This window comes from Rattus norvegicus, chromosome 20 (genome assembly GCF_021556685.1).
Source record: "Rattus norvegicus strain SHRSP/BbbUtx chromosome 20, alternate assembly SHRSP_T2T, whole genome shotgun sequence".
In the NCBI taxonomy this organism is placed as follows: domain Eukaryota; kingdom Metazoa; phylum Chordata; class Mammalia; order Rodentia; family Muridae; genus Rattus; species Rattus norvegicus.
In genome coordinates this window covers 28207326-28227624 of record NC_141553.1, presented here as the reverse complement: position 1 = coordinate 28227624, position 20299 = coordinate 28207326, and the positions used below count along the sequence as shown (strand labels likewise).

Sequence of the window (20299 nt, the reverse complement as noted above, 5' to 3'; positions counted from 1 at the left end):
TAAAAGGCTAGAAAAAAAATCCAAACAAATGGTCCCAAGAAACAAGCTGGAGTAGCCTTTCTAATATCGAATAAAATCAATTTTCAACCAAAAGTTATCAAAAAGGTTAAGGAAGGACACTTCATACTCATCAAAAATCTACCAAGACAAACTCTCAATTCTGAATTATCTATGCTCCAAATGCAAGGGCACCTATATTCATAAAAGAAATTTTACTAAGGCTTAAACCACACATTGTACCTCACACAATAATAGTGGGAGACTTCATCTCATCAATGGACAGATCATGGAAACAGACACTAAACAGAGACAAAGTGAATCTTACAGAAGTTATGAACCAAATGGATTTAATAGACATCTTTAGAACATTTCATCCTCAAACCAAAGAGTATACCTTCTTCTCACCACCTCATGGTACCTTTTCCAAAATTGACATATAACCAGTCTCAACAGATACAAGAAGATAGAAATAATCCCATGCATTCTATCAGTCACCACGGACTAAGGGTGATCTTCAATAACAACAAAAATGACAGAAAACCCACATACCCATGGAAGCTGAACAAAGCTGTACTCAATGAAAACTTGGTCAAGGAAGAAATTAAAGATTTTTTAAAATTTAATGAAAATGAAGACAAAACATACCCAAACTTATTGGACACAATGAAAGCAGTGCTAAGAGGAAAATTCATAGTTCTGAGTGCTTCCAAAAAGAAACTGGAGAGAGCATACACTAGCAGCTTGATAGCACACCTAAAAGCCCTAGAACAAAAAGAAGCAAATACACCTAAGAGGAGTAGATGGCAGGAAATAAATTCAGGGCTGAAATCAACCAAGTAGAAACAGAACTGTGCAAAAAATCAACAAAACCAGGAGCTGGTTCTTTGAGAAAATCACCAAGATAGATAAACCCTTAGTCAGACTAACCAGAGGGTACAGAGAGACAGTATCCAAATTAACAAAATCAGAAATCAAAACGGAGATATATAACAACAGAAACTGAGGAAATTCAAATAATTATCAGATCTTACTGCAAAAGCTTAGAGTCAACAAAACTGGAAAATCTGGATGAAATGGAAAATATTCTAGACAGATACCAGATACCAAAGTTAAATCAGGATCAAATAAAAACATCTAAAAAGTCCCATATCCCGTAAAGAAGTAGAAGCAGTCCTTGAAAGTCTCCCAACCTAAAAAAGTGCAGGACTAGATGGGTTTAGTGTAGAATTCTATCAGACCTTCATAGAAGACCTAATGCCAATACTCTCCATACTACTCTACAAAATAGAAACAGAAGGACCAATACCTAATTTGTTCTATGAAGCCACAAATACACATACCTAAACCACACAAAGACACAACAAAAAGAACTTCAGACCAATTTTCCTTATGAATATCAATGCCAAAATAGTCAATAAAATTCTTGCAAACTGAGTCCAAGAATACACCAGAATGATCATCCATCATGATCACGTAGGATTCATCCCAGGGATGCAGGAATGGTTTAATATATGGAAATCCATCAATGTAATTCACTATATAAACAAACTCAAAGAAAAAAAACCACATGATCATCTCATTAGATGCCGAGAAAGCATTTGACAAAATCCAATTCCCCTTCATGGTAAAAGTCTTGGAAAGATCAGGAATTCAAGGCCCATACCTAAACATAGCAATATACAGCAAACCAGTAGCCAATATTAAACTAAATGGAAAGAAACTTGAAGCAATCTCACTTAAACCAGGGACTAGATAAGGCTGCCCACTCCCTACTTATTCAATATAGTACTTGAAGTCATCCTAGCTAGAGCAATCAGACAACAAAAGGAGATCAAAGGGATACAAATTGGAAAGGAAGAAGTCAAAATATCACTATTTGCAGATATGATAGTATACTTAAGTGACCGCCAAAATGACCACAAAAGTGACCAGAGAACTTCTAAACCTGAAAAACAAATTCAGCAAAGTGGCTGGATATAAAATTAAACAAATCAATACTCTTCCTCTATGCAACGAATAAACAGGCTGAGAAAGAAATTAGGGAAACTACACCCTTCTCAATAGTCACAAATAATATAAAATACCTTGGTGTGACTCTAACCAAGCAAGTGAAATATCTGTGTGAAAAGAACTTCAAGTTTGAAGAAAGAAGTTGAAGATCTCAGAAGATGGAAAGATCTCCCATGTTCATGGATTGGCAGGATTAATATAAAAAATAGCCATCTTGTTGAAAGCAATCTATAGATTCATTGCAATCCCCATCAAAATTCCAACTCAATTCTTCATAGAGTTAGAAAGAGCAATTTGCAAATTCATTTGAAATAACAAAAAACCCAGGATAGTGAAAACTATTCACAGCAATAAAAGAACTTCTGGGGGAATCACCATCCCTGACCTCAAGCTATATTACAGAGCAATAGAGATAAAAATTGCATGGATTGGTAGAGAGACAGGCAGGTAGATCAATGGACTAGAATTGAAGACCCAGAAATGAACCCACTCATCAATGGTCACTTGACTTTTGACAAAGGAGTTAAAACTATCCAGTGGAAAAAGATAGCATTTTCATGAAATGGTGCTGGTTCAACTGGAGGTCAGCATGTAGAAGAATGCAGATCAATCCATGCTTATTGCCTTGTACAAAGCTCGAGTCCAAATGGATCAAGGACCATATACAGCCATGAAACTCAGACACTATGTGGATGTCAAGAAGTACATGCTGACAGGAGCCTGATATAGCTGTCTGTTGAGAGGCTCTGCCAGAACCTGACAAATAGAGGCAGATGTTCAAAGCCAACCATTGAACTGAGAACAGGGTCCCCAATGGAGCAGTTAGAGAAGGGACTGAAGGAGCTGAAGAAGAACAGTATCAACCAACCAGACCCACCAGAGCTCCCGGGGACTAAACCACCATCCCAAGAGTTTATATGGACAGACCTGTGACTCCAGCAGCATATGAGGAGAGGATGGCCTTGTTGGGCATCATTGGGAGGAGAGACCTTTGGTCCTTGTCAAGGCTCAATGCCCCAGTGTAGCGAGTGTCTGGGCAGGGAAGTAGAAGGGAGTGGGTCGGTAGGTGGGGGAGCACCCTCATAGAAGCAGGGAGAGGGATGGGATGGGGGATTTTAGAGGGGAAACTGGGAAAGGGGATAACATCTGAAATGTAAATAAATAAAATATCCAATAAAAGAAAAAAACACTAAAAAATGGGGTACAGAATGAAATAGAATTTTTAATAGAGGAATCTCAAATGGCTAGGAATAGTTTCACCTCATGACCCAGCTATATGTCTCCTGGGCATATACCCAAAAGATGCTCCACCATCTCACCAAGACACTTGCTCAACTATGCTCATAGACTGCTTTCTTATCCTATCCAAGGCTACCAGCTTATGGGTAGCACCACCCCCCATGGGTTGGGCCCTCTCTCATTAACCTGTCAATCAAGAAAATGCCCCACAGTCTGTCTGCAGGCAGATCTTATAGAGGTATTTTCTCAATTGAGGTTCCCTTCTAGCCAACACTACGAGAAGGGAGGTGTAGAGTGAACTAAGGTTTACATAACCCAAGCCTATCAGTTGGACGTAAGGTTGCACTGCCTGCCCTCGGCATCTAACCCCTCCACCTGTACTTACAAAGAGGGAGCCCTGAACAGGAGCCAGTCTCTTGAGCACTCTAGTTCAGTTATCTTGCTGCTTTCTTGAAATACAGTTTTCACCTGACTTTTACTTCATTTCTAGAGGAAACAAACAAAAGCCCCAAGCCAGATCTTACTGCTTTACATTTTGTCTACGTGTATTCAGTTATTTTGCCAGATGCTTGGAATCCATAAATACTCCTTTCAGACCATGTCACTGCTAACAGTCATGCCAATGGCTCTGAGATTGAGTTACTAACAATGCATAAACAAAAAAGTTACTCAAGAGAATATAGACAGCAAACCCTGGTGCCCTGAATGCAGGATTATGGTGAGACCCAACTACTGTGTTGGTGACAGGAGTGCAAAGTGATTCAACAATTTAGTAAAAGTTTGCCAGTTCTTTATGTCTACCAAAGTTTAGTGTTTGTAGGGGTTTTGTGATTTTTGTTTTGTAGGGTTTTTTGTTTTATTTATTTATTTATTTATTTATTTATTTATTTATTTATTTATTTATTGGTTCTTTTTTTCGGAGCTGGGGACCGAACCCAGGGCCTTGCGCTTCCTAGGTAAGCGCTCTACCACTGAGCTAAATCCCCAGCCCCTTGTTTTTATATTTTTGTTGTTGGGTGTTTTTTTGGGAGGAGTGTGTAGTTTTGGTTTGTTTCTTGGCATAACAAATCATCACTAACAGTAGCTTAAAAGAATACAGAATTCTGAATAGATTTGGAACTCCTCATGTGGACAACGGGTCTCACTGTGCTAGATCAGTGTCAGCAGGGTTGTGCTGTGTGGGAGCTTAGAAAGAACCCCTTGCCTTGCCTTTCCAACCTCCAGAGGCTCCTGTATTCCTTGACTTTTGTTCTGTCCCTGTATCCTTAAAGCCAGCTAAGTGAGTTATATCATGGTACAAATCTGACCTTTCTGTCTTCTTTCCTCAAAGACCTTTCATGTTCAGACACCTGTTCAGTGTTCTTTTTCAACTCCAGTTCTTCGTGGCCCTATAACTTATGTTCTTGAGTTCTGGAGCTTTTAGGGGAACTTTATTCTACCTTTCCCCAGTAATTCAAGTCCTAGAAATGTACTCAAGAGATCAAAAGAGTATTCTAGGACCTGTTTAAATGTATGTATGTATGTATGTATGTATGTATGTATGTATGTATGTATGTATGTATGTGTGATATATATTTTCACAATCTATAAAAACTCAAAGTAACCACAGTGACCATTAACTGATGCTGATATAAACAATCTGGTTCATATGATGAAAAGTAACTAATGCAGATAAAACTGGATGAATCCTCCTAGCAGTATGATAAGTCAAGCCATACAGAAAAGGTCCATGGTGGTTGACTCTGTTTATGTAATTTCCTGAGGGAACTAATTCTTTGACAGTTTCATATGTGTATATAGTAACACTCTGGTCGTGCTCACTCACCCTCCACCACGTCTTCCTACCTGTGCAACCCACCCCTTCCCACCAAGTCTCCACTTTACTTTCATGTGCTTTTTGTTTTTGACAAAATGGGTTTAATGGATGCTTCCCTCAAAGCAAAAGGCCATCACCTGTGATTGCCAGGCCTCTGGGGTGACTTTAAAGTGCACAAGAATGTTCAGGGTGGTGGGAATAGTCCCATCTAATTGCTATGAATGTGGGTAATTGATTGTTTACCTGCATTAAAAATGAATAGAAATCTACACCTGAAGAATTGTTTACAGGGGCTGGGGATTTAGCTCAGTGGTAGAGCGCTTACCTAGGAAGCGCAAAGCCCTGGGTTCGGTCCCCAGCTCAAAAAAAAAAAAAAAAAAAAAAAAAAAAAAAAAAAAAAAAGAATTGTTTACCATGTAACATTAGGCCACCGTAAACCTGATTATTTTTTCTGGTTTCCCTTCCACTTTTTTTTCTTTTTAAACTGTGTTGTAACAATGTTAGGGAGCCCTTGTCATGCGTGGACATCATTGCCACCAGGATCGTGACCCAGATGAGAGGGGAGGGAGAAGAGAAAAGAAGGGTACAGGCACACATGTGCATTTTGCACTTTCGTGTGGAGGCCAGAGGACAAGACACCTTGAGGTGTCACTCCTTAGAAAGAAGTCTCCATATTAGGAGGTATCTCTCCAGTGTATTTTTGTTTACATGTTTTGTTAATTCCTTTGAGAATTTTATGCATTCCTACAATGTATTTTGATCATATTCACCCTAATTCCTCCCTATAGCATCTAATTAATTTACAAGTGGATGTGGGGTCACTCACTTGAGTAGAGACAGCCTACTGGGAGCCACACCCCTGAAGAAACAATTCCTGACTGTCCCTCACTAGAAACCATCAACTATCAGTTAGCTCCCATTTTTTTCAGTTTCCTCCTCCCCAACCCTCCAATATTCCCTTCCTCCTTCAAATTCATAGTTTCTCTTTTCTCTGTTATTGCATGCATACATGCATATGTACATACATAAATATTCATAAATATGACCTGCTCGGTCTACACACTACTGTATTGCCTGTTTATGTTTTTGTAGCTGACTGTTTGCTGTTAGATGCCCCATTGGTGTTTTCTCCTGGGGAAGACTGCCTTGCCTACTCCCAGCTCTGCTCAGTTGCCCACAGTTCTTTGCTGTAGGTGGAGAACTACTGGACTTTCCCCTTCCGCTGTGGCATTCTCATTGGTGAAATCTTTGTTCAGTTGAGGTTTGGGCAGTCATATTGGTGAGACACTGTGGGTGTGCCTTCTGATACTGCCAGGAGACATAGCCTTGCAACAAACTCCCTGTTCCTCTGGTTGTTACATTTCCAAGCCCTCTTCCACAGTGTTCCCGGGGCTGTAGGTGCAAGAGTGTCTTATAAATGCATCTGGGCTGTGGCTCCACAAGTATGCATTTTGATTGGTTGTGGTTTTCTGTAGTGGTCTCCATCTGCTGCAGAGAGAAGTTTCATTGATGAGAAGTGAGGACTGTGTTTATCCTTGGGTATAAGGGCAAATGTTTTCAGGTTGTTGTTAAGGATTATGCTGGTTTAGTGAATTAAAGGTTGTAGATTCTTCTCCAATAACCATAACCTCACCAACACTGAGTAGTTAGCTAGGTATCCAGTACCAAGCATAGTCTCCTTGCCATGTCTGCTGCCATACTCCCCACCATGGTAATGAACTCAACCTCTAAACCTTAAGCCAGCCTCCAATTAAATGTTCCCTTTATAAAAGTTGCTGTGGTTGTGGAGTCTCTTCACAGCAATAAAACAGTGACTAAGAAGATCAGTCAACATGCTAATGCAATGGCGGAAGTTTGACAAGGCTCCACCCCTGGTAAGGAGCTATAGGCAGTCAGTACTGTTGAGAGAGGAAGGATAAGTTTGTTTGTTTTTTTTTTTTCAGGGATAAGGCTTCTCTGATAGGTTATCCAGTCACATGTGGCCGTCCCTAAACACCTATATACATAACAAGAACACAAGACAAGCTTGGAGGGCAGGGGGCACACAGGAGTTGGAGGGGGAAGGCTGACGGGAGGAAATGACATGTATTAACACAGTACTCATGTATGAATTTTTCAAAAACAAAACTGTTTAAAAAGAAATAGTCAAAAAGCTCATCAGCAATCTAGTAGATTTCATCCCAGAGATGGGACAGTTCCAAGTATATAAGTCAATAAGTGTCACTTGCCACATAAATATATGCATAGACAGATACAGCATGATCACATCACTCGATGACCGAAGTCCTGGAGAATCTAGGATACAGAAGACATAGTTACATTGTAAAAGCTATGCAAAATCCTCCACAGAAAAACTCGACTTATTTGAATAAGGATAAGGTAAAAATGGCCAGTTATTAGATCTTGACTTATTTAGTGAATTGCTGAAAGCACGTCATGCACTGCTTATTTGCCAAGCATGATTTACTTGTTGCCCAGAATAGAGTAACCTGGGGACACCTGGAACAATGGGCTGTTGTCCCCGACAACCACTGTTACCATATATACAACCTAACTGCCATATATGCGTCTATAAGATCTGCCACACCTCATGGCTTTAGAGTATAAAATGGGAATAGAAACCAGACCCAAATCAAAACCTTTCAGGAGCATCCTGGCTACCAGTGACATTTCCTCTCTTCCTCTCACATTGGCATTGGAATGCTTATTCCAGAAAGATTTTTGCAACACATTTCCACTTAGTAGAAAAAGACAAGGATGTTTATTTTTTCACTACTATTCAATATGGTGCTTGGAATCTTAGCTGGCACGATTGGACAAAAGAGGATTCGGTGAATACAAATGGGAAAGTGTCCTATTTGCTGATGATTTTATTCTAAACATAAAAGACCCTAAACATTGGACCAGAAAATGCCCACAGCTGATAAACATTTTGAGCAACATGGCAGGGTACAAAATCAATACACAAAACTGTAGCCTCCTATGCACATAACAAATACACTAAGAAAGGAACCAGAGGAATAGTCCCATTCACAATAGTCTTAAAATACATAAAATTCCCTAGAATAAAGGTATCTAGGAAGTGAAATGCTACAAAGTAAAGCCATAGGTAAGAGCTTTCTAACTAGGGAATACAGCCAACAATTGACAGATAGGACTTCGCAAAGGGAAAAAGCTGCTGTACACTATCTAGTGAAGAGATGGCTTACAGAATGGGTGAGAATATTCACCACTCATTCATCTGATTAATATCTCAACTAGACAAAGAACTCAAAAAACTAAATGTCAAACTTAAAACAACCTACAGAAATGGGGTCTGGAACTGAACAGAGTTCACAGAGAAATATCAATGCCGATAAATACTTTAAGAGTGTTCAACATTTTTGGTCATGTGGTAAATGCACATTTAAACTACTTTGCTATTCTGTCTCATCTCATTCAGAATGGCTGTTATCAAAAATTGTAATTACAGGCTGGGCGAGGTGGTACATGCCTTTATTTAATCCCAGCACTCAAGAGGCAGAGGCAGGAGGATCTTGGCATTTGAGGCCAGCCTGGTCTACACAGTGAGTTCTGGAACAGCAAGGATTACAAAGACCCTATCTCACCCCCCACCCCTAAACTGTAATGACAACACATCTGGCCATGTTGCAGGGAAAGACTCTTTTATGGAAATCAGTGTGAAAGCTGAGTGTGTAAAACTCTCGTATGCCCTGGATATTTTATTTTTTGCAAATACCAAGTTTCTCTCTATCCTACAAGTTAGACACTTGCTCATCCATGTGTACTGATGCTGTATTCACAATAGTTAGGAAGTAGGACCTGTGGGGTTTTAAATCTCTGCTTCTGTCCGGACAAAGCACACACAAAACCAACATGGTTCCACGTGGAAAGGTTTAATGAGAGAAGAGTAGTAGAAGTAGAGAGGAAAGGCCGGCCATGGGTATGTGGAGAGAAGGTGGGGCGATGGGGAGAGAAAGGACAAGGGAAAGAACAGGAAAAAGAAGAGAACAAAGAGCAAGAGAGAAGTAAGAGGGAGAGGAGGGGCCAAGCAGCCCCCTTTATAGTCAGGCACAGCTGGCTGTTGGCAGGCAACTGTGGGGTGGAGCATACCTGGCTGTTGCCAGGTAGCTGTGGGGGTGGAGCTTAGACAGAATACCAACAGAACCAACGTAGTCATCAGCAGATGACTGTATAATAAAAACATAGTAAATATAATGGGTTTTTGTTTTTCAAGACAGGAGCTCTGGCTGACCTGGAACTTGTTTTGTAGACCAGGCTAGCCTTAAACTCAGAGATCTGCCTGCCTTTGCCTCCCAAGTGCTGCAATCAAAGGCATGCACCACCGTGCCCAGCTTTCAATGGAATTTTATTCAGATATGAAGAAAGTTTGATATGAAATTGTGAAGTTTGCAGGTGTCGTAGTCTCTGTTCTATTGCTATGAAGAAACACCATGACTGGGGCCTTGTTTTTGGTTTGAGATTTGGTCCATTATCAGGGTGTGGAGCATGTCTGCAGGCACGTGCTAGAGCCATCAGTGAGAGCTACGCCCTCATCAGTAGGCAGTAGGCAGAGATATATCTGGATGGGGGATGGATGGATGGATGGATGGATGGATGGACAGAGAGACAGATAAATAGATATGAGCTTTTGAAATCTCAAAGTCCACCCCTAGTGACAAACTTCCTCTAACAAGGCCATGCCCTCTAATCCTTCTAATCCTTTCAAACAGTTCCATTTCCTAGTGACCAAGCATTCAAATATATGAGCCTATCGGGGTCATTTTCAGTCAGATTACCACAGCAGATAAATGGATAAAACTCAAAACAAAACAACAAAACCCAAAAAACAAACCAAAACCAAAACAAACAAACAAACAAACAATTACAAAGTCAAAACTATCCTGAGGCCACCAAGCCCCAGAGTTTTAAATACCTTGTTTCCTCATTTGCATCCTAGCTTTGATTCTTCAGTTGTGCAGGAACTGGAAAGGGGCCCTCGGGGAGGATGTGTCAAGGGGAGGGAACTAGTGCATAAGATAGAGGAAAGTTCTGAAAGGGAAGAGTGTGGTGAAAAGATCCGAGATGGGAGGGAGGCTATAGTAGAGGTGGCAGGGAGGGGAGAAGGGAGGGAGGGAGAGGAGGAAGGGAGGGGGAGGGGAGAGGTCTAACCAAAATGAAGGATCCCTGAGAAAGAAAAACAGGTGTAAGTCCCCTGTTTTATAAAGATACTAAAATATCAGTTTAAAAAAAAATCCTGTGTGGCTGAGTAAGGCTCATTCCAGAATTTACTGTTTAACAAAACAAACAAAGAAACAGCCTTCTGCTGGGCATGGGGTTCCTCCTTACCAACTCATAACAACAGACCAGAGGGGCCCCCAGAATAACACAGGCTACTGACATTCCTTGTGGTTGCTTACCAGAATAGGTGGTAAAAATCCCTTTGCACACACAAAGCAAATGATCACCTTCCTCCTTTGGCAGCCGGCACAGCAACTTCTGATGGTGTGCAGGATAGCCGCAGGGAGGAGGCTCTCCCATCCAGATCTGACCCAGCACAAATCCCCGGAGTCCTGTGTGTGAGCCTGTGTTCAGCCACAAGCAGAACAGAACAGGGAGTTACTTCAACCTCAGGGATGTGAGCAAGGGCAAGGGCCTGTAGGGGTTTTCTTGGACTCCCCTTATCAACAACTCAAAAGCCTGTTTTCTATGCCTGCCGCTGGGTTTCATTAGATAGTCTGATGCAAATGTTGGGTTTCGGGTTTATCTTCTGGGGACTGGGCAGGCTTCTGCATGGGGCCGAAAAGGCAGCAACAGTTGGCACTCACATACCCAAACTATCTTGCCAATAGCCCTGGTGTGTGTTTCGTAGTGTGTTTTTCTGAGTCCAAAGCAGAAACTCCGTACTTAACAGTTTGGAGACATGAACATGGCAATGCCGTAGGAACTGCTATCCCAGCTCGTCGGGATTCCTGTAGTGCTATGTAGGATCACATCTGGCTGGGCGTAAGTTTTAGGAAAATCTCAGAGCTCTGAGACCACTGGAGGAGACAGTAGCTGGGCTTTGGCCTTGCCAAAGGGACTTGAGGACATGTTCGGCTTAAGGCTCTCTCTCCCCCACAGCCAGGTAAAGAGGCTCTGATGCAAGGTTAGAGACTTGCTGAAGACAATCTATAAGCCTCCATGCTGTTGCTTCCAGATGGGCCTCTGGCTGTTCCAGGATTGTTCATTGGTATCCTAACCCCCAACCTCCGAGGCCGCCATACGCTCAGGTCACTGTGTCCACTAAGTAAAACGAGGGAGAGGGGACCCTGGAATGTGGCCATGGTGAGGGCTTGTTCTGCTAGTGACTCCAGTTCTGCAGTTGGCCATTTTATTTGTTGGCCCAGGTTTTCCCTGGAATAGACGGGGCACAGGCTACAGCCTCTGGGAGACCTCTCTCTTTTCTTTCCCATGATGCAGTCTCCATTTCCATATTACAAACATAGGCAAGTATTACTGGGAAGGAATTTTGTATTTTAGTACCAGGAGGGAGAAGGCTCTGTATGTAAATGTACATATGTGCAAGCATATATGTGCTGTGTGTTACAGGTAGGCTGTGTGTCTGCGAGAGGTAGGTTCTGTATGTGACTGCTACAGGTAGGTTCTATGTGTTTGCCATACCCAGTGTGATGGATCAGGAGTTAATTAGGGCCTGGATGCAGACCTTTGTCTGCTATGTATGGTTTTTGTTTTTAATGGAATTCCAGGATGTCTAAGTAGGACAGGAAGGATGCCCTAGAATTTCTAGGCAATTGTGAGCCATGCACCTGCACTATTGCACAAGTGACAGAGCCATGTGGACTATTGCAGACGTCTTTCCCTGCTGGGAGCCGAAGCCCGGGGGAAACCCTTTACATCCAGGTAGGCCTGAAGGATACAAGGTGGGGCAGCCAAAAGTTACCTTCACGGTTTAGGAGCGTTCGGGGGAAGAAGGGCCTGTATCTTGTGAGGAGTGTGGGTGTCTTTGGGGTAGAGGGACTTTTAAGTTATGCTTCTCCTGGAGCAAGAGCCTGCCTGGCAAGTCCCTACTCTATTCCCCAGCTTCTGATGTAAGCCGGTTACAGGGGTCCCTGAGTTAACTTGAGCAGTGATTCTCCAGTCTCTGGTGTGGTGGTGGAGACATGGGAGAGAAAGCTGGGCCTCAGAGACGAGAACAAAGGTAGCTCTGGAGTTGCCCTGGGCACTCGTGGCTCGTCTCTGAAGAACGGATAAGACTGGGAACTGAGGAACCTGGAGCTGGTGGAAGGGTCCCGGCAAGGATCACGGGAGAATTTTACCATCAGGAGCAGTTCAGATGCAAGAATGCTGAAGCTGTACTCTGGGGCGAGCAGTGACTAGAGGTGGGGGCCTCACAGCAGATGGAGGAGGGAGGGGTGTGAGCTCGCAGGCCAGATCCAGGGAGGGGATTTCTAAGACAATAGCTGGTTGCTACTGAGGTGGGGCAGGTAAGATGTAGGGTCGCCCTCGCTGCCAGTTCAGGTGTCAGATGGATGCCTCATAGCTACTAAAAACTACACTGGAAATTTATTAGTGTGCTGGCTGTGGCTCCTCTCTCTGTTCAAGACACGAGTTGGTACCAAGTTCAGGTTCTGCCCTCAGAAAGAGAGAGGCCACATTAGTAGACCAGCGGGGTCAGACATCAGCGGCTCCTGTAATCTTCCTCGTTGTCAAGACCAAGTTTGGCAGTAGTCAGGCCAACATGACCATAATCTGGCTCCAGGACTGCAGCCTTGCTGCTTGGGGAAAGGCTTTAAGGACTTGAACCTTATTTGGTCTTTTCTACGAAGCCTTGCCAGCCAGGAAGGCAGCTCTGAGCCGAACACCTGCCTTGGGGGTGGGGGCGGGTGGGGGGTGGGGGTGGGGGATAGGGGGTAGGGGGGCATGGGGGACGTGGGTCTGGTGGTATGGCGCGCAGAGAGTCTCAGTGTGGGGACAGCTCCAAGACGAAGGGCTGGTTTCCAGGCTCTGCTCCTCCTGCTGGCCTGAAAGGTGCATCAGAGTTTGCCCTAGTGTGCTAACAGGTGGTTGGGCTGGCTGGGGTGGAGCATTCCCCAGCACACCAAGCTCCTGTCTTCTGTGGTTGGGCGCGGTCTGAGGTCCTAAGAGTCCCACTCCTGCTCACCACGAAGATTCTTAGGACTCTCCACTTCTCTCCATGTCCTCTCAACATTTTTAGCAAGGACTCAGTTGCCGCGTACCAGGAATCTGCAGCATTTCCTTATGGCTTCCCATTCATGCTAGCTACTCCCTATGCTGCCAGCAGAGGGAGCTCTAATACTCGGAGATGTCGATAAACAGCCTGAGAACCTTATTTCATTCATTTGTAAATTTCCGGCTCCACCTCCTCCTGTATTTCCTAGTCCTGTAAAACTCATGGCCTCTTATTTTTAATTATTATTGTTAGACACACGTATTTATAAACACAACCTATTGAGGTCGATTAGTGTTGCTTACATGTAATTAGGACTGGCCTCTTGGGGCTGGATAACCTATTTGGGTTTGTCCCTGAAGAAGCCTGATTCTCTTCCTTTCATCAACATTAATTGCCATTAGCTCTTCACCTAGGGGTGAATGCTGTAGCTCTCTTTCAGGAACTGTTCAGATAGCCGTGTTGCTGACATTTGCTGGGTTCCACTTCCCTGTCATATAGCAGACACCTTTCAGCAGATGTCCTGGTCCTCTAGCTCTCTCGATCCCTCTGCGGCTCTCTTCCTCAACATTCCCTGGACCTTTAGGTGTAGCGTTTTCATTGTAGACATATCATCTGGGCTGTACTCTTCACCGTAAGTTCGTCTCTGTTTTGACAGGTTATAGCTTTCTGTAATGAACTCTGCTACAAAATAAGTTTCTTTGATGAGGGGTTGTCTGTAAGTATTAGGAACCATCTTGAGATTCCAGTTAGACATTATTCTGGTGTGGGGAAGAAGCAGTAGCAGGCTCTCATCTAAGGTCCATGGCCTCAGCAGCCACGGGTAATAGACTAGGTTTATAATACCTGGCATGCATTGTCTCTGACTGAGTGGGCCATAAACCCCATTCAATGGCTGTTGGTCACTCTCAAACTGTAAGTGCCACTATCCTACCCTTGGCTGTGTCTTACTATAAGGGGCATTGTTATGGTTCATAGGATTTATATCTTTTGGACTAGTTAGAGTCTCTATTTTTTTCAAAAAATAGTTTTTCTTTATTTTTGAGAATTTTCTATATGTGTATTTTATCAAACTTTGGGTCACAACGTGTGCCCTATGTCAGGTCCAGCCTCCTGTCCTCAAAAAAAGCCAATAAAAGAAGCCAAATTATTAGTGGAAAGCAGGAAAGGAGAGCTAGTCAACACTGGCCAGATGGAAAAAGACTCAAACTCCTTATGTCTGTCTTCCTGGTCCTGAAGGGAGATCAGAGTTTAAGTAGAGTGCCATTTGCACCAGAGCAGACCCAGTTGAGGCAAGGTCCTGCCCACCATTGATAAATCCTTGTCTGGGCTTCAGTCTCATCCTGTGTGGGAAGACTCTGATAATTAAGGTCAAAGTCCATCATGACCCAATAGCCTCATGGCTGGGTGCAATATGGGAGACTCCCTTCATTAGAGAGGCATCTCCTTCTCTGACCTTGTCTGAGGGATTCTAAGCCCCACTACACACCTCTACCTGAGGAACATCACAGAGCCTCAGTTAGGTTACAGGACCAATTTCCTTTCTCCTGAGAAAACCTGTTGAGCCAGCATCCAAGAATCCTGAAATGCTTCCCCATGCTAATGAGGCACTCCAGGCACTCTAAGCCCCCAAATAATGATCTTTGCCCTCCCTGGATGTCCCCCAAGACTTTATATGCCTTCAATTACCCTAAGTCAAGAATCACTTGCTGATGGCAGTCATGGTCTGGTCATTTCCTAAACATACTCATAGGCCTTCCTACCTCCCCACTCTTCCCCACTTTACCCCCACCCTGCTGTCTTTGCTCCTGTTGCCCTTGTGGATTGAATCAGCTGATGATGCACGAGAGTGGGGAGACCCACAATCCTGTAAGTCAGTCTGTTGAGTTGTTAGAACAGGAAATCTCTTTCCAGGAGACAAGACCCCCCTCTAGCTGGTGCCTCTCCCTCTGCCATCAGAGATTCCTGGAAAATTCCGCGTGCTTGGGGGTCCATTTCTTGTTTTAATAGTCTGATAGTCAGATTGAGAGATGTGCGATCACTTTAGAGTCTCTAAAATATCTGTGTCTGCTAGGTTAGTTATTCATGGGGGACATATGGTCATATCCACCCCTATTTACAGCCTCCAACTCCCTCCAGGTCCTTTAACATATTTCCTCCTGACTTTATCCCCCCTTTTGTTATTGTTAGCCCAGTAAGCTGGATGGAGTTGCCTGTATGTGCATGAGGGTGGGGTGATCCTCTGGTGCATGGGCAATCTACTAGTGGAAAAATTCTCAACAACAACAACAACAACAACAACATCAACAACACCTTCTCTTCCTGAGCAACTACCAAATACAATAGGTGTTTATTAAATGGTGGCACACACAATGGGTTGAATCTTCGATTAACAATGAAGAGACTTCCCAACGGACATGCCCTCAGGCCACCTGATATAGGTAACTCCTCATTCAGACCCTTTTCATTCATTTTTAAAAAGTTTTTTTGATATTATAATGTCCTCTCTCCAAATCCTCCTCCTGTATCCTGCTCCTTGATCTCATTCAAATTCATGGCTCCCTTTCATTTAGTTCTTGTTACGGATTCTAAATATGTAAATACAACCTGCTCAGGCTGACCTTGTGGTATTGGGGAAGATCCCTGGGGAAGACTCACTTCTAGGCAAATGTTCCTAGACTGTGTCAAGGTGACAGTTAAAATGAACCAGCACAGTATAGGATCATATCATAAAAGAATAAGGGTAAATCGGACTTTGCCCTGTCTTACTGGTCTTCCTTTCATTTCTTTCTCTTAATTAATTGCTCTTCAATTGCTATATTAAGTAATTGAAGAGAATGAATGCAATCGTGTTCCCTGTGATCCGGAGGAAATTCTTTCTCAGACTTTTTCTCCATTCAGTGTTATGATGGCTAGAGAGAGGGCTGTTGCACAAAGCCTTCTACTGAGGTTTTCCTTTCCATTCTTAGTGTCTTCGGGATCTTTATCATAAATGGAATACTGGATTTTGTCAAGGATCTTTTTAGTGCCTATGAAAATGGTCATGTTATTACTGTCCTTGAGCCGACTTACGTGGCATATTTAGTAATTTGCATATATTGAACTGTTCTTGTATACCTGGAATGGAAGCCAGTCCATTGTAGTGTCTGATTTATCAACTCCTTGGTACTTAGAAATCTGCATCAATGTTCCTTAGGGAAGTGGACTTCACTTTCTCTTGCAGTTTTATCTTTATCTGCCTTTGGTATCCAAATAACACTGGTTTTATAGAATGTGTTTGATTTTGTAGGTAATTCTGTAAGTAATTCCAGGTAAACTCACTGTTTCACCAAGGCAGACAGATGACATTTTCTTTGTTCTATCACGGCCATCTCTGGTAATAAAAAGAAATGAACTCTTCAGGAAAAGTTGCACCCAGACAAGGGCATGCATGGCAGACCCAAAGATGAGAGTTTTCTGCTGTGGATGATAAGGTTCAAGCGATTGAAGTTAAGTCATTTGAGGGTGGAACATCTGTGGGGCCATATCAGTGGGATCTAGGGCTCTGTGATGGCTGTCAGCTTGTGCACATCTGGAATCAACTAAGACCCACGCGTCTGGCATCCCTGTAAGGGATATTCCTCATTGACTCATTGGAAGCTGGAAGACTCACCCTAAATCTGGGCCACAGCTTCTGGTGGCAGTACACACGCAAGAACACTGGAGAGGAAGCTTTTGCTCTCTGCCTGTTTGCCCTCACTCTCACTGGGAAGTGCATCATCCTGGTGCTGAGCCCTTCACTGATGCTAGAACCTACTTCTTCAGGATCCAATGTAGACACGAAGACCACAGCTCTTTCAAAATCCTGTGGGATTCCAGCTAGAGATTGGAACTATTGAGACATCCAGTCTTATGGACTGAACAATTACTGGATTCTTGGCTTTTCTGTTGGACGATTAGACCACAGTCTATAAGCCACTGTAATATATATTAGATATATATGTAAATATAAATATATGTATTGTACATATATTTATAAATATATATTTATCTATAGAAATATATCCAAAATATATATATTTACTATATACAATATATCTAATAACATATATAACAATACATTATTACTTGTAATACTGTAATACATATTTATACATCTCTATATGTATATATAGACCTGCTCCTTTAGAGCGCCCTGGCTAATCCAGGGCTTCCCCCTTGGTATGGGATAGTATGCTGTAGAGACAGAGGCATGTTCCCGTTGTGGGAGATGAGGCATTGTACTGATTGGGCTCCATGTCAAGGTGAAATGTCTGTGCAGGGAATCTCCAGGATAACTTTGTACTATGTAGAACGACACACTTCCTGATGAATAGGGTCCACCATATTAGTACACAGATAGCTCTCAAATGACTGATGGAGCAGAGAATATACTGTAGTCTCTAAACATGGCACACGTGCAGGAGCCCTGTATGGAATGCAAAACAGACCCCTCAACACTGCTGTGGGAGATGAGACGCGCGACTGAGGCTGAGCTCTCTCCTCAGAAAGGGCTTCCCTAATACCGGGAAATTATAACAAGAATAAGGATGTGCACTTGTCTCTGAGGAGAGTGCACACTACCATGTCATTTCTTACAGCAGGACGTGTATAAGCCAGAGAGTTCAAGTTAGATCTCCATCAAATAGCCCTGCCTGGGATCAGAACACTATCCAAAGGACGAGATAGTGAGGATTGAGAACAGGAGGTGGCAAGAGAATGAGAGAGCCTGAGAAGGGTTGGTGTTTGATGTTCTGATTGGATAATTCCATGCTCATCTGAAAGAGCAAAGGAAGCTAACTCATCAGGGCTTGGTCTTATGAGGTGGGGAGGCCTTGGCAGGTCTGACTGAGTTAGATCAGTATATTAGAAAGTTTATAAGGTGCTAAAGCAATTCAGAGAGAGGGGAAGGAGAAAAGGGAAAAGTGGACAAGGGAGCCAGCCTGTCCGGGTCACCCAACAGGGAGCATGGTTGGATTTGGGTTGAGTTGGAGTCCGAGGGAAAAAGATAGCATGAAGCCAATGTGCTTCCCAGAGCGCTTTCCTGCTGGAGCCCAGGAATGCTCGAAAGATAATGCCCAAACATGGTTCCTCAAAGGGATGATTAAGTACAGCCGGGGCACCCTGTGTCCACAGCTCCGATGGAACTGCCCTAGCTGCTTCCTTTTGGGCGTTGGTATTCAAGACAGGGTTTCTCTGTGTAGCCCTGGCAGTCCTGGAACTAGCTGGCCTGGAACTCACAGACCTACCTGCCATTTCCTTTTTAAAGCTTCGTCTTTGTGTGTACGTGTGTTTCCGTGTTTATACGGGGTTGCTCTTTGAGGCCAGAGGAGGCTGTGAAATCTACAAGGGACTAACACTGCCTAACATGGATGCTGAGTTGGTGGGTAGGGAAGTCCCCACCTGTTTTCTCTTCTCGTCTATGTAATTTTTCATGTGTAAAATGGAGATGATTAAATACCATGCTTCAGGGCTGAGGAGATGACTTTGTTGTGCAAGGGTAAGGGCTTTGTTTGCTTCCCTAGAAACCACATAAAAATGGACACACAGCCACACACCTGCAGTCCCAGGGCTCCTGTGCTGAGAAATGAGGCAAAGACAAGAGAGTCCGCAGAAGTTCATGGGCCAGTTGGCCTGGCCTATGCCACTGTGAATAATGGGAGATCCATCACAAACACCGTGGAAGGCAAGGCCCAACACCTAAGGTTGTCCTCTGACCTCCCCATGTGCTGTGGCTCATGCTTGCACACACACACACACACACACACACACGCTTACACATGTTCACACACATGTTCACACACATGCACACACACATGCTCACACACATACACACACATGCTCACACACATGCTCACACACATGCTCACACACATGCACACACACATACTTACACATGTTCACACACACACATGCTCACACACGGATGAACTAGGATAACATATGTAAATGTTACACAAAGAGAAGATTTTGAGCATAGAGGCTCCTTGTTTCACAATAGAATCGTGCCCCAGTAAAACCATAAGCTGGGAATATGATAAGTTAAATATATATTAAATGTAAACAGCCCAGCACACTGCAGAGCACTGGTTGTCTCCCTTGTATTACAGGACTGATGGAGCTTCAGCCTTTTGCGACTGCATAACAGCACAAGAGAACGTGAGACTGTGTATTTCTTCTCAAAGAAAAGAAATGGATTAAAAACTTGAAGTATGATTTCTACTGAATACATTGCTTTTTCATAATAATAAAGCTGGAAAACCACAGGTTCAACCGCTGTCATGATAGGGAGCACCGGGTAAGCCCCTCCTCTCACTGGAAAAGCTCCTAAATCTGCTTGCCCCAGGCCTTTGCTATGCATCCTATAGATGCTTCTGGCCAATTTGGCTCAGAAGCCCTCTCAAGTACACTTCCGGTGTTTACCCATGAACTACCTTCTTCCATGCCTTTGTAGCTTTGCAGAGCACAGTGGCTCTCATGGTTTACTGCTCTGCTCTATAGGACCTCATGAGCCTTTTTGTTTTGAAGTCGAAATGAAGGACTAAGCCATGGAGCCTCTCCTTGGAAAGAAGACTCAGTGTTCACAGATCAGGTACAGCATATCAGTGTCACTCAGTGCAGGGATGAGGGCCTCCCATCACAAAATGGATAGGGACTGAAAGCTTCGCTCACTGATGGATAATGAGAAATGCCTCTTTTACTGAGTGATTCAAGTGCCCTGACCAACACCTTTCTCCCTGTGAGTGTTAAACCCGTGGGCTGGGGAGTGCAAACCCAGAAGCTGAGGGCGTGTGCATGTGGTTTGAGGATGAACCAGCCTTGATCCCTGGCGGTTTACTTTCTATCTCTGCTTACAAAGATAACTTGCCAGGCAATTTTCCAGACACTGTGGCATATACAGCCTACATTCTTCCGGCCCCTACCTCCTATACTAGTACTTGATTTATGGTGATTGCCTATCCCTTTAATGATGGGACACATTCTCAGACGGTGGGCTGTGTCAGGCGATTCTTTGCATTGTACCA

General features: G+C 43.5%; 1 protein-coding gene across 6 annotated transcripts in view; it reads left to right on the top strand.

Moving 5' to 3' along the window:
- The window catches only part of Septin10 (septin 10), a 92973-nt gene extending 73483 nt beyond the window's left edge, over nucleotides 1-19490 (top strand). For all 6 annotated transcript variants that reach the window (XM_087597576.1, XM_087597575.1, XM_087597574.1 and 3 more), the window contains one exon: nucleotides 19385-19490. In XM_087597576.1, the coding sequence (XP_087453702.1) occupies nucleotides 19385-19475 (91 nt within the window). In that variant the 3' untranslated portion in view covers nucleotides 19476-19490. The remainder of the gene's footprint in view (nucleotides 1-19384) is intronic.
- The last annotated feature ends 809 nt before the right edge of the window (nucleotides 19491-20299 follow it).